Raw genomic sequence first — 14,541 nt, forward strand, 5'->3', positions numbered from 1 at the left:
GAACTGACGGAGACACGTTGTATACGTCTCTGGTAGAGACCTGTCAATCACTGTGTAGCCCCGCCCCTAAAGCATCCCCTGCTTTATGGTCTGTTTGACTCTAAATGGACCATCATTTACTAAATGAACATCATGCTGTATTGAAGAAGACTTGAGACTAGAGATTGAGACCATAAACTCATGTTTACAATGTTTACTGAGGTAATAAATCAAGAGAGAAGTAGAGTCATTTTCTCATAGACTTCTATACAACCAGAGGAGTCGCCCCCTGGTGGACACTAGAGAGAATGCAGCTTTAACACATGAAGCTTTTGATTCAATTTTCGGAACCTTTATACACACATACCTGTGTCATGCTGCTGGATTTATCTTTGGAGTCAAAACCTTTAGTGTCTCAGTTTGCAAAATCTCCATTCAAAAAAAGTTTTCTAAAAAATATTCTAAAAAAATTGGATGCAATTCAAATTTTAGAGCCAACAAACAAACAAACTGTTGTATAAATATTTATTCATAAAATTAAAATTACAAAAAGAGAAGAGCAAAGTAAAAGGAACAGGATGCCTGAGATACAGTGAGATAAAATGACGAAGATTAGAAAACAAGATGTTTCTCTGCAAGACTGAACAGGAAATGTTGCTGCAAGATTCATAGAATCTCTCAGTCAGCGTGATTCTGTTTGTGCTCGAAGTTTCTACCTAAAGAAAGAGACTAACGAGTTTTTAAGATGAGACGAAGCGTGTTTTCATCTCAAACACATCAGAAGAACGTCAGATAGAAGTGAAACAAACTATGATTCAATTATCTGTTAAACGACCCGATGAAGCCGTCAAAGAGGCTCGTTATCTGTCTGTCCCTGAGAGTGGGCTTTCAGGAGCTTTTAGGGATGTGATGCACTTCAGCTGAGCCCAAAATGCACATTTACAGACTCAGATGCTGACAGGAAACAAGCGATCAGACGGTGACGAGCTGCCCACCGGTGACGTTCACCACGTCTGTTACTGGGTAAGACGTGTGCTGACGGCTGCAGAAACAGACAAAGGCTCGGAAGGCACTGACACCACGCGGAAAAAGCAAAGGTCCACACTGTGTTCTTCCTCCTCCTCTTCCTCTTCCAGTTTCCTGACATCATCATCAAAAATGGACATAGCAGCCAATAGTTCTCATCAGCCTGCTGGCTTAAACTCTGAATGAGCACTGCTGCCTCTTCCGTCGTCGACACGTTGAGGTTGAAGTTCTCACCATATCTGGTGGCCACATCCAGTCAGCCACCTCCATGGAAGGATTGTGGCACAACGGGCCCCTGGGCACGGACACGCTAAAGGGCCCACCCTCTGTTGTTGTTTTGAGTCTATTTGTGATCATTTTGTGTCTCTTTGTGGTCGTTTTGGTCTGCTTGTTGTCACTTTGAGTCTCTTCCTGGTTGTTGCTTGTCTCTCTGTGGAGGCCCCTGACACTTTGGGCCCCTGGGCCTGTTGTCTGGTAGGCCTATGAAGTAATCAACCCCATGCTCATTTCTGTAATAACGTCTCTTTGTTGGTCATTTTGAGTCCCCGTTGGCTGATTAAACCTCCGATCGGGTTGAGGTTTGGCGGTGTCGGAAGGTTTTTGAGATTGTGTGGCGAGATGTCAATTTGATAGATTGTCTTATCAAAAAAGCATCTTTGACCTCATCCTGTCCTGATGTTTCCAGCGTCTCCAAGAGATACAACGATACAACAAAAAGTTCAAAAGCATCAAGCGTCAAGGTTTCAAGTTAGAATTAACGAGTCCCCTCCACCACTGATCCACATCTGGCTGTGGGCTCAACAATGTTAAACTCAAGTCCGGTTCATGCAAATGATGCATGCAGTGATATTTCATGTGTTCGTGTTTCTGGGGAAATTCAAAGAGACTCATTTGAGTGTAAACAAGGTGGATTCCAGAAAGTCAATCAACTAACCAGATAAAAAAACACGCCTGTTCCAGATCTGAGGATTACTAATTATCACCAGGTGTTACGGCGACACTGGTAGATGAACAAACAGATGAAGGTACCCAGAATTTTACCTCTTATCCAACTTCCTGCTGGGTTCCAACGTTGGTGAAGTATTCCTGTTCTGTGCCGGGAGTCCAGCAGATGTTTCTGTCTGTTTGAAGTGAATCTGGTGATGATGAATAACGGATATAAAATATGTTTCAGGGATGCCGTCTGGTTCCCACATGTCAGATAAATAAACCAAAGTCTCCCGAGGAAAAGAGGTCTGAAGGTGTCCTGAAAAGCACGACGTCTCATTTGTGTCTCGGTTCAGACGGCGGTCTGGAGTCTCCCCACGGGCACCGGGGGCATGTGGTACCGCAGGTTCTTCCAGAAGTTTCTGTTTGAGAGCAGCTTGTGGAGTTTGTTGGTTCGGAGGGAGGTTCTCTTCCACTTCAGAGCTCCTTGTTTCCTCCTGAAGTAGCGCAGAGACTCCGGCAGGCGACTGTAATCCACCGGACCGTCTGGAAGAACAGAATACAATCTTGATTTTAAGCCAACCTTCACAATAACGAGTGAGTTTTACAGCATGTGTCGGTGCTTTTCTCAGTGTCGACATCACACACCTGTTAATGGATTAAAAATGGAGAGGAACTGAAGCCCTTCTTAAAAGAATAGTCCAACATTTTTTCATTTTGTTGCTGAGACTTTTCTGAAGATTGAACTCGTGTTTTTGTATAAAATACATAAAAGTCCGTCCTCACCGATTTCCACCAGAATCACTCGGGGGTCGTTCTGGGTCAGCGCGTCGTAGAGGCCGACCTTCTGCTCGTAGCTCAGCTGGTTCTCGTTGGTACACAGCGGAACCTCCTCTGTTTTTCCGTCGGCGGTGGATTTCACCTCGGGCGAGAGGATGATGATCAATCTGCGGCATTTGCGCACCGTGGCGGCGATGACGTCGTGCACCGCTGGCAGAGATTAGACACGGGAAACGAAAGACGAGTCAAATTGAAAACACAGGCCTTTAGATGAAGGACAGATGGTCTTATCAAATGACTCATTCTACAGCTGAACATTTTCGAAACTTGTTCTAATTTCACAAAAAGTATGCAAGGAAATGTCTGACGTTGGTGGTGGAAAGTCAATAAATGTATTGACTCTAGTACTTTGGTACAACCTTGAGGTACTTGTACTGTACTTGAGTATTTACATGTTGTGCTTCTTTCGACTCCACTTCCACTTAGAGGGAAATATGGGACATTTTGAAAGCTAAATTTCAAAATTTCAAAATTTTTATTTATATATCTATAAATATAGATTTATATTATTAATGCAAATTATACAACAAAAAGTAATAAATAATAATGTATAATGATAAATTAAAGTACCCAGCAATTTCCGCAAGTGACAAACAACCGGGTTTGTTCCCTAGCAAACCTCGGCATGGATTCTTTATTAAACCTTCACATGTGAACCAGGTGAGTGTCGGTTGCTGACCTTCTCCCGGGCAGTCGTCCCGCCCTCTGATGTACAGGGAGTATCCGTGTTGTCTCTCCAGCTTCTCGGGAAGGATCTGCAGGACCAAGCTCGCGGTCTCGGCCGAGCTCAGGGCGTCGGCGGGGAGGAAGCTCACATAGGCGTCGTAGAGCTTCCCATCGGGAGCTGCAGAGAGGACGACAGCAGCTGTGCAGTAAAGCAAACAAAGAGAGTTCCCGGCAGCGTGCGGTCGGTCGGATGATTCCACCGACTATACCTTGCTTGGAAAAACGTCTCATCAGCTTCCTGTGGGCCAACACCAGATCCACTTTGAAGACCAGGACGGCGGCGGCGAGGAGCAGAACGGCCAGGGAGGCGGAGAGGCCGTCGGCCACGAGGGTGTAGAAGGCACTGTGGTCGGCTGGAGAGAGAAGGAATAAATAAACCAGAATAAACAAGGAGAACTGGGCAGACTGTCAGGTGTGATCTGTCCCCCGGGGGGGGGAACTTTTCTCGGAAACGAGCAGTTTATTTGTAAATCCCGGTCCAAACAGAAACTCAAATCCTCATTTCACTCTGCATTCATTAGTGACTAAATCTGTGTCACACAAGACCTGAGCTTTGTAGGAATGTTTGACAAAACACACATTCCCTTAGAGGTAAAGAATAAGAATAGACTGATGCATCTACTAGACAGAACTATATATATAATATATAATATATTTCAGTGCAGACACCAGAACATCACATCTTATCCTAAAACGCGGGGCAATAACCTGCAGCTGAAACGGCCTCCACTCTTCTGGTTTCAGGCCTTTGCACCAGATTTCAGAAGCTAAAGTCTGACAATCCGGTTCACACCAAAGTTGGCGGATGAGTTTTTAAGTCAGGGCCTAGAGGACCGTGTCTTTATGTGGACCTGGTTTCGTGCAGAGGGGCTCTGAAACAGGAGCGAGCCTCCATCAACCCAAACCTTCAGAAAGCCCCCGACTCAAAGGTTAGTGCGTGCACATACTTTAAAAAATGAAATGAAGAGATTCATGTCACAGATTTGTTTCTGCTGTGTTTGCACTTAAACATTTACATTGTTTTCACAATGCGTCAAATGATGAAACCTGCTGTTTTCCATGTTTGTTCTTCTTTGTACAGAAGCCCCAAGAGGACAAAAAGAAAAAGTGTGAGTCTGATCTCATTAGTTTTCTCTCCTGTGTTTATGACTTATGAACAGGTTATGAACAGGATAATTATAAGTTCCTCAAACTATTTCTTTTTTTTTTACCTGGGAGAAGGTTTTGCAGGATCATTTTTCCAAGTTACTTTTTTTTCATCTGCTTTTCCTAAAATGATTCATATTTTTTCTCCATGTGAGTTTTTATTTCCATAACTTGCTCACACATAAGTACCTCGTGTTCAGAGTGCATCAAGAAAACTCACATGCAAGAAAACATGAATGCTTTTCGTCCCATTTAGAAGATAAAAAGTGGAGCACGTCAGCCTCTTGTGTTCAGAATGAGTATTACAACAACAAAGAAGATAATGTAGCTGGCAACACGTTTAACAGGAAGAAGAAAAAAGTAAAGGTACAAATGATCCTGGCAAAACAAGTTCTTAAGTTATAGTCCGTACATTCGTGTTGATTCCTGCACATTTCTGTAATGTTTAATAGAAGGGAAGGAAGAGAGGAGAGAAGAAAATACCTTCTTTAAGCCACACGATGCCGTTTGTTTGTCCGGCTGGGTTTAATACCCAGCAATAAATGGGAACATTCAGGAAGTGACGACGGACTTTGGAGATGGACAGAATGGACCGACCGTACACACGGCCTCCCTCGTGCACACTGAAAGGAACAGGACCAGTCAACCAATCAGTTAATAAATCAAGCAACCAAGCATGAAGACAAATGTAATGTCTTTTTCTTGTCTTTTGCTTTTTCCATTCTGCGTCGTTTAAAAGCAACAAGGAGGCGGACATTTTAATCTGTGCATACAAATGCAATTACGTACACGTATTTACGTATGCGTACATGACAGGAAGCAGAAAAACTCACAAGTTCCAGGAACATTTAAGCTCCTCGTGTTCGTCGCTTTCGGTCTCGTTGACGGTCCAGTACATGAGCGTCTCGCTGTCCTCGCTGTAGCCGATGTAGGCCGAACACTTGAGCTTCACGCTCGTGCCTGCGGTCATCATCGGGGGGGGGGAACAAAGCAGCCGTCACTCCACACATCCTGGTACTTCGGTACAAACGGTCACCGGGAGGTGAAACACTCTTGAACTTCATTGTTATCAGTTACAGGAAATGACTTTGGGGAAAAGTCCAGAATGCACGTTGACCTCTGACTAAATCAAACCTGGTCAATAGAAACCACCATTTCAGAGGAGTTTGTATGATGAGACAGGATTTGAAGACCTCACTTGGTCCCTGAACACATCCCACCTGGTGAAGAAAGCCCAGCAGAGGCTCCCCTTCCTGAGGAAGCTGAAACAAGCTGGCCCGCCCCCTGAGCTTCTGGTAAACTGCTACAGAAGCGTGATTGAAAGCATCCTCTGTCGGGGCTTTACTGTGTGAAGGGACCCGGCCCCTGTGGTTAGAACAGCACAGAGGATTGTGGGAGTTACCCTGCCTGACCTGGACACATCACACACCCGGGTCCCTCTCTGTTTGTTCCTCTGCCATCAGGAAGGAGACACAGGACCATCAAAACCCGGACTAACAGGCTGAGGAACAGCTTCTTCCCCAGAGCGGTTTCCTCCATCACCCCCCGTTTATCCATCGTCATATATTTATTGTCTGGTTTTAATCAGAAATGTCTCATCTTAATGTGTTTATACAACTTCATTTCGTTGTATCTTTTTACGATGACAATAAACATCCTTATCCTTTGATGCAAAACTGTTCACTTTGCTGGAATATGCACGTCAGTGTTGTTGCACACAAAGGTCTGAGCTGTGGGAGGGAAAGGACTGCAGACCGAGAACAGGAACACGCTGTGATCTTCAGATTACGGCCTTGAGGTGTGAGCAGACCAACCTACGTGAGATTTGTTGTCAGATTGATTTATTATTATTATTATTATTATTATTGCCAGATCAACCCTCCAATCTTGGAACCCCTGGAAACATACAGTATGTCTTCACTGCTGCTGAGGAAGTAGTTTGGATTTTAATTAATTACTTGATGTTACAAGGCTACACACTTTTAGAGCCACTGACAGTTTTATTTAATTTATTTATTTAATTAATTAATTTATTTATTTATTTATTTATTTATTTATTTATTTTATTTTATTTTATTTTATTTTATTTTATTTTATTTTATTTATTTATTTTATTTATTTTATTTATTTTATTTATCTTATCTTATCAGGGACAGTGCTCATTAATCAACATTTCACTACATTCGGACACAGTTGAACAAATGACTCATTATTCATTTCAAATGCTGAATAGAAACTTGACACCAGTAAACCTGCAGTAAGAGGTGAGAGAGAGATGACTCAAACCTGACAGACATACAGTGTGTGTGTGTGTGTGTGTGTGTGTGTGTGTGTGTTACTATGACAGTGGTTATACATTGTTAGAGAGTGTTACACACCTTCTTCAACCACCACCACTTCCCCTTGAGGGTACTCCATTATGGGCTCTGGACGAACTGTGTCCGTGATATCTAAAGACACACAATGAGTGTAACCAGCAGAGAATAAAGCACGTTATAACACAGTAGGGTAATAACAGGCTTAATAATGGGCTCTATAACAGTGTGGGTGCAGCACACACTCTTGTCAGCAGTCAGCCGGATGCTGCGTGCGGCCGTGTACGTCCGGCCGTCCACGCTGACGTCCACCAGGCAGGTGTAAATCCCAGCATCCTCCTTCAAGGCGGCAGACATCCTCATGAGGCCGTTCTCCTCCACAGAGATGTGGTCGCCCGGAGGCTCCATCAGCTGGCAGTCCTAGTGTCACCAAAAGGACCAGAACGTTACAGAGCACTGTTCACAATAAAGACCACGGTCAAATCACCTGAAAATGAATTCAAATCAGGAGAAGCTCTCTAATAACGGTGTGTTTTCAGGATGACTTCTTGGTCATAAATAGTTCAAACATAACATCCCATAAACCACTAACTGCACTTTTTATCATGCATTAAACCAATGAGGTGACACGTGGAAATGAATAAGCTTTAGAGTTGCTGGTGGACAGATTTTGATTTTTTAATCTTCAGATGGAGCCATGCTAGCTGTGTCCACCTGCTTGCACTCTGTATGCTAAGCTAAGCTAACCGTGTGCTGGTGTAGCTCCAGTAGAGGCAGGAAGGTGAACGAGTGTGTTTCCTAGAATGTCTTTGGGAATAAGAAGTCGCTCTACATTGTTCTTCAATATTTGGAAGTTAAAAAGAACATTATGAAAAGTTGCCTGACTTAAAGGACAAAGATGGTGTTATTGCATATTTATTTTAAACAATGCATCACTTTCCAAACTCCCTGCCCGTCTATATGATTTAATATTTAAAGGCTCAATCGTGTCCTTAATCAACAGCTCCATAAAACAGTTTTTATGGAGGATAAATAGTGCATTTGTTGTGTTTTTCAGCCATATTTCAGTGACTGATGGAACGATGGAGCTCCACCGAGCAAACACAATGAGAAATACATGCAGACAGACGCTCATAGTGATTGTAAATGAGCGACAGCTTTAGGTTTCCTGATGCTACTGTGCACTACTGTGTGCTGCATGTTATCTACAGCAACCAATCAGCAGCAGCAGACGGGCCAGATGTTTTACACATGTACCTGAAGTGTGCAGCAGCAGCAGCAGCAGCAGGGGGCAGTGTTGCATTTATCAAGACACAATGTAAATACAGGACGTGATGCAACCAGAAATAAGGAATATAAATGTATATATGGATCATAAACTATGCTGGCTCTCTCCATTCCTATGCTTTCACTGATTGTTTCTTGGTATTGAACAGGAAGAAGACATGAAATAAGGCGTGCAAATGCACTAAAAAGAGCACATGGACATCACGGAGCTGTGCGTACCTTCATCCATCGTATGTTCCCCACGTTGTTCAGTTTGAAGATCTCTGCCTGTTTGCAGGACACGCCTTCACTGACTCCCAGGGTGAGGGATTTGTTTTCAGGCGGATCAGGACACTTTCCACTGGACACCGACACCCCAATCGTCGCCCTCTGTGGTCCAGACCTGAAGAGGAGGTGGACTGTGAGACCACCAGTAACATATGGCCGTATTTAAAGAATGTAACTAAATAACGTTTAGTATTTAAATCATTCCCTATATATTTAAATATGTATATAGGGAATGATTTAAATAATTAGATTGATTTTCTATTTGATCATTATTCTTTTAATCCTAATTATTCATGAATACACAAAGCAGTGTTGGATCCTTTATGTAGTCGAACCCACGAGTCATACAAGAGATTCACTCAAAATGTTTAGTTTAACTAATGCTAATATTTTTTTTAATTACAAATTAAGTTACAAAATATATATTCAGTTAGCTTAATTTGTTATTTGTATTTAAAAAAATATATTTCAAGTTCTCTGAACTTAAATCAAATATTTCTATTCTCTCAATATTTAGCAATTGCTGCATACTCAGTTAAGTTAAACTTACTTATTAATATTAACTTCCACTGACTAATCCTGAAGTGAATACAGTCACGTGTGCACATGCGCCTGTAGAAGTACCAGAATACCTCTTCTCACAGGTGTAGGATCCATCATGAGACATCTGCACAGGTAGAAACCACAGCAGCCCGTCCCTCACCTCCACTCCGGCGGGCAGCCTCGGGCCGTCCTCCCCCGCCCTGCTCCACGTCACGTTGGTGTCGTCGTCCTTAAAAACGCAGCTCAGCAGGAAGAGGCGGCCGACGCTCACGCGGTAGGTGTCTGTCGTCTCGCTGTGGTCTGCGTGTGATAGTGCAGCGGGAGGTCAGCTGTTAGTCTGTCAGTGCATCGGTAGCATCACAGAGCATCATCAGTGTGACCGGTGAGGCAGATCTCCAGAGTGAACAGTGAACAGTATGGATGACGAGGCTTTATATTAAAGTGTTCACCTTGTGTGATTTTAATCCATTCATCACCAATGACAACAACGAGAGATGTTAATGTTTTGACTCATAACTTTTGAACTGCAACATTTCCTTCTATCGTAATATTATATTGGATTGCTTCCATACATATTGCATATATTGCTTTTGATGCTTTATCTGTCAAAGCACTTTGTAAAGTCTGTTTTTAGAGGTGCTATATAAATACAGTTATGATTATTATTATTAATGCTAAAGATACACAATTTCCTTTGACTGTTAACTGTTACCAGTGATGCCAACATTGAACAACCCCACTTCAAAAGCAGTTGTTCAGTAGTACTCTTATTGTGTCTGTTTTAATGCATATTTTCTACTTTAAAATGGTGCACAGCACAGACCTCTCATAGCCAGCGCTTAGTTGGAGGCTTATAGTAAGTTATATGTGATTTATCTGTGATTTATATGGTCATCACAATAAGCTTAAAGTGCATGTTTTATTCGAGGTGCTGTAGCCTTTTGTATTCTCGTTGCATCCTCGTGTCTTTACTCTCATCGCCACAAGGGGGCACTGCTGCGCACACATTGTATAATGCTGCATTCACGTAAAGTGGGCACTATGGGAAGAACGAATACTCATGTTGAAATATACCAGTAAACCAGTACAAACAACACAACAACACAGACTGAAAGGTCTATTTGTAAACAGCGTAATTCATCTCACCAGATCTCATATTCATATTATTTTAATACCGTTAGAGCTTTCAACCGTAGACTGTATACGGATTTCAACGAGTGTACCCGTTGATTGTTAGATTTACTGTCTTACGTGAACGCAGCATGGCACTCACTTCAAATGGCGGGTCAACTTTACTATGGATGCACGAGACAAACCGACGTTAATGGACATAAAAACAGGCATCAGAGTTTAAATAAATACAGAAGCAAATAAATAAACAGACAACCACAACAATTAGATAATAAAAATGAGGAGAAAGGACACACTTTGAGGACATTTCTGTGGTTACAAAGTTTACGGGCCTGGGATGAGTCCGGCTGTGCTCACCTTTACTTTCAGGTAAAGAACAAACAGCCTGCAGACGTTTGTTAGCAGCTGGCTTTGTTAGTTTGCTACAGTTGGTAGAGGAGTGATACCGACTTCTGAAGGCAGTTTAGTGAGACTCAGTCAGCCTTTATTTACCAATATTCACTGTGATATAACGGTGTATACACAATGAATAGCAGACTGATTGGTTTTGATTGGAAACTCCAGTATTTTGTTAAAACCTGTAACAGGAAGTGATGTTGTCTACCTCATGATGTAACTCATTGGTTGCTGTCTCTTTGTTTCACTCAGTGAATGCTGTATTGACACATGCAGGTGCTTATGATGTGCAATGCTGCACACTAAAATGTGTGTTTGCATGTAATGTTTGTTGTTGGCACACTAAACTCTTCTTATCTAGACTACCTGTATGTCACTATCTTATGTGTTGTAGTAGTTTATATCCAGCTCTGGATGTCGGGGGATGTGGGAGTTGGTGTTTCTTTGCATGTGTGCAAAACATGATTCCTATTTTTTTGCAGTAAAATATTTCAGCTATTGATGTAATTATAACGTCGGTTTCCCTTGTAAAGCTTGCTTTTATTGCGTAACTTCACACCGAGTGGAACAATTTCCTTTGTGACACAATGCTGACGTCTTTCCTGCAGACTCAACCATGAAGGTGTGATACTGAATGTTTGCCACCTTTGACCTATTTCATTTACAGCGGCGGCAGATAGAGAGAAGCTACTGACCGCACAGACCTTTGCACCCTGTCGTCTGTTAGAAAGTCTGTTTAGGTCTCTGCTCACCAGGCCAGATGTCTCTCCACACTAAACCTTCCACATACTGTATACCTCTGCATGTGAATGGCCTCAATAGACACACAATAAATAAAACATCTACTTAGGTTATTGTGTCTATTGAGCAAGCGAGGCCTATTTCTGGATGCACACAGGTACATAACATACAGACAAACCACAGCAGAGGATGCTTTACTCTGTGTTTTTGTTCTAGATGTCTTTTTAAATAATATATTCTGCCCACCTGACCAATAAATAGATACAAACTAAATCAATTGTCTTAATTGGCATCACTTGTCAACCGTGTTTACCTGCTGAAGACCTGCTTGACTTTGTACCAATGTTTCAGCCGACTTTAGTTTCCACGTAGTTTAAAACCAGCGGCCGGCTTTAGTTCGAGCGTAGTTTAGCTTTAGATTACATTAAAACTGTGTGGACGACGTTTCAGTCAACATGAAACAGGACAAAAAGCTCAATATAAATACTGACAGATAGTCTTCCTACTTTAATATATTTAAAGTGAATTAATGCCAGGTATAAAAATAACAACAATAAATATCTGCATGTCTTTCGACCACGATACTGTGATTACAGACCTCGTCTGCCTGATCTGCAGAAGATCTCTGTGACCTCACAAAACACATTTGTGGCCATAATTTAAGAATTGATATGCTGATTATGACAATTTCACACAAATGTCTAAAAAGATGAGATGATGACGTGACGATATTTCGGACAGGAATGGACGTAAACGGTATCTTGACTGGTTGACTGAAGGCGTTGATTTTAGTTTCTATATGAATCTCTTTATTGTTGTTCAGTTCTTATCAGTTAATATTCATCATCCGGCTTCATGACTCACTAAACCATCATAACTTTGATGATTGTTATCTGCTTTCTTTGTTCCCTTCCCATATTTGAACCTGCATCACAATCCCATATCTCTAAATATGATACCTACATATTGTAAATACCTTTCGATTGACGAGAGAAAAGAAATTTGTCAAATGTTTGTTTCATTTGTCTTTTAATATCCTTCAAGTTCCCAAGAAGTAGAGGAGTGAACGTCCGTTCGGGTTCATTTAGCTTTTGATGGTCCGGCACCCGTTAACCGTTCCTTCATCAGTTAATTATGAATAAATAAAAGGCAAATTATAAATGACATACAAGAGGCGCTTAATTAACTCAATGAGCTTCATCCATCCAGTCTGAATGTGTCGTGTAGTTAATGTCGTGCCTTCTTAGTTATTTGTCTTTGCTGAAGTTTATTGGCGTCTGTCTGTCTGTTAGTCCAGCTGTTGTAAATTAATTGATATATAGATTATAAATCAACCTTTAGGGCGACATGTTAACCTATTAACTGTTAACCGTTGACTCTTGAAATACATTTGACATGTTGTTGACAATAAGGTGTTTGGAATAAGAGAAGAAGCGACATGATTATTATTAATAATATAATAATATAATAATATTATGATTATCATAACTTCTTCATGAGTTACTTATTGAGAGATGTTTTAAATCTCAGATCATAATCATCTCATTCAATCATGGAAAACATTTGCTGTAAGTGCAGGAAATCCTTTCTGTGCTTCTCACTTTTAAAAGGAACTCCTAACAGTTTATGTGCACGTGAGTCTCTGGAGTTGTGTTTAACAGGTTCTAAACAGGAAAAGCAGAGTTGACTTTCTGTTTATTGTAACAGGTGTGGAATACGTCTCTGCTTTCTATTTATCTGCTGGTCAGCTTCACCTACGTGTAATTCTTTTACATTTTTTAAATGTTTTCTTTGACCCCTCAGCCCATAGAAGCCACGTTAACTCTGAAAATGAAGAGTCAGCTAATATATCAAAATCACTTTTATAGAAGAGATACTCACTGTGAGCCGCGGTGAACGCTGGAGACATCAGTGCAGACAGCAACACGATCCATCCTGCCGCTGCCATTGTCCTCGTTTGTGGGAAAAGACACGTTAGATTTCATTAAAGTGCTCCACGGTGTCTGCGACATGACTCGTGCTCTCGGCCGCTCTGACTCTCTGCAGTGAGTGAAGGGTTCTTGACACATTTCCTGGCGGCTCTCAGACTCAAACCGACTCCCAAGAAAGGGAAGTGAGAGAGGTTCAGTTTACACCGCGGACGAGACAGAAAGGCAGCGCCCGAACACTCCCAGTGAATTCCCAGAAAGTTCCTCTATTGTTCTCCAGAATACAGCGGATAATAGCAGCCTGCTAAACCCGTTTTCCTCTCCACATTCTGTCACATTTTTTCCCCAAATTCTGTGTCACATTTTGTCATCAGAAAAAAAGAGTCTGAATCAGGTGGTGGATAAAAGTCCAACAATTCATAAGAAGATATTCATAAATATATATATATACATATGAAAACTATAAAACAGTCAATATGAAACTAGTTTCCCAGATGCTGATGTGAAGCATAGACACGTTTAATAAATAAAACAGTAAATACATGTATAAATGGAGCCTGTAATACCTTTAACAGGGTGCTGAGGTTGAGCAGCAGCGCCTCACTTGCACTGACCTTCTTGAGAGCTGGTGGGTTTTCCGTCCTTCTGTCTTCACAGCGTCTCATAATGTTCCTCTCACGCCTGCATTACATGTTCCACTCAACAGAAGAAGAATAAAAAAGTACCTCTGGGTTTTGCACCGCAATGATTAATCCTTAGTTCAGCAGAGCTTCAGCTCAGAAATGTAGGCCAGCAGACCTCATCGGCTTCAGATGTGAAGGTGACAGTTTGTGTATCGTCTCAGTGCAACAACAGAGCTTTAAGAGTGTTTCACGTTTACCTTTGTGGAAGGAATCCCACAAACAACATGTTGAGACCTTTAAGATGCAACTCTCATACGATGTTCTTCTTCACTGATGACTTCACACCGTGTGCATTCTTGATAGAGATAAAAACCTTTGAGTATTAACGCCCTTTAAGGGCCTCCTCATCTCGCTCCATGTCTGGAATTAAATTGAACGTTTGTTGTGATCAGTCAAGTTTAAACCACAATGAAAAGCAGATCCTATTTTGAAGAAATGGTGGTGCATTCAAGGACACTCATCCATCATTTCAGGGAGCTGTCAAACCCTTTTAAAGAACTTTATTCAGACCTCATATCCACTAAAGTCCCTGTTAGCAGCTGTATTACTACATGACATTATGTAACTCGGATAAAGAAATATTAAAAGATTTAAGTCTTTGGAAGA

General features: G+C 41.7%; 1 protein-coding gene across 1 annotated transcript; it reads right to left on the reverse strand.

The window, feature by feature from the left end:
• Nucleotides 1-497: 497 nt before the first annotated feature.
• Nucleotides 498-13,412, reverse strand: LOC306703798 (interleukin-1 receptor-like 2). Its single transcript, XM_079169871.1, is given in 12 exon segments — nt 498-2,307; nt 2,309-2,478; nt 2,719-2,922; nt 3,452-3,616; nt 3,708-3,851; nt 5,128-5,267; nt 5,478-5,604; nt 7,023-7,094; nt 7,205-7,379; nt 8,466-8,628; nt 9,146-9,356; nt 13,206-13,412. Coding segments are annotated over 12 exon segments (1,677 nt in total). The 5' UTR covers nt 13,273-13,412; the 3' UTR covers nt 498-2,268.
• Between the last annotated feature and the right edge of the window lie 1,129 nt (nt 13,413-14,541).

The sequence above is a fragment of the Pholis gunnellus genome (genome assembly GCF_910591455.1).
Source record: "Pholis gunnellus genome assembly, chromosome: 12".
Classification (NCBI taxonomy): domain Eukaryota; kingdom Metazoa; phylum Chordata; class Actinopteri; order Perciformes; family Pholidae; genus Pholis; species Pholis gunnellus.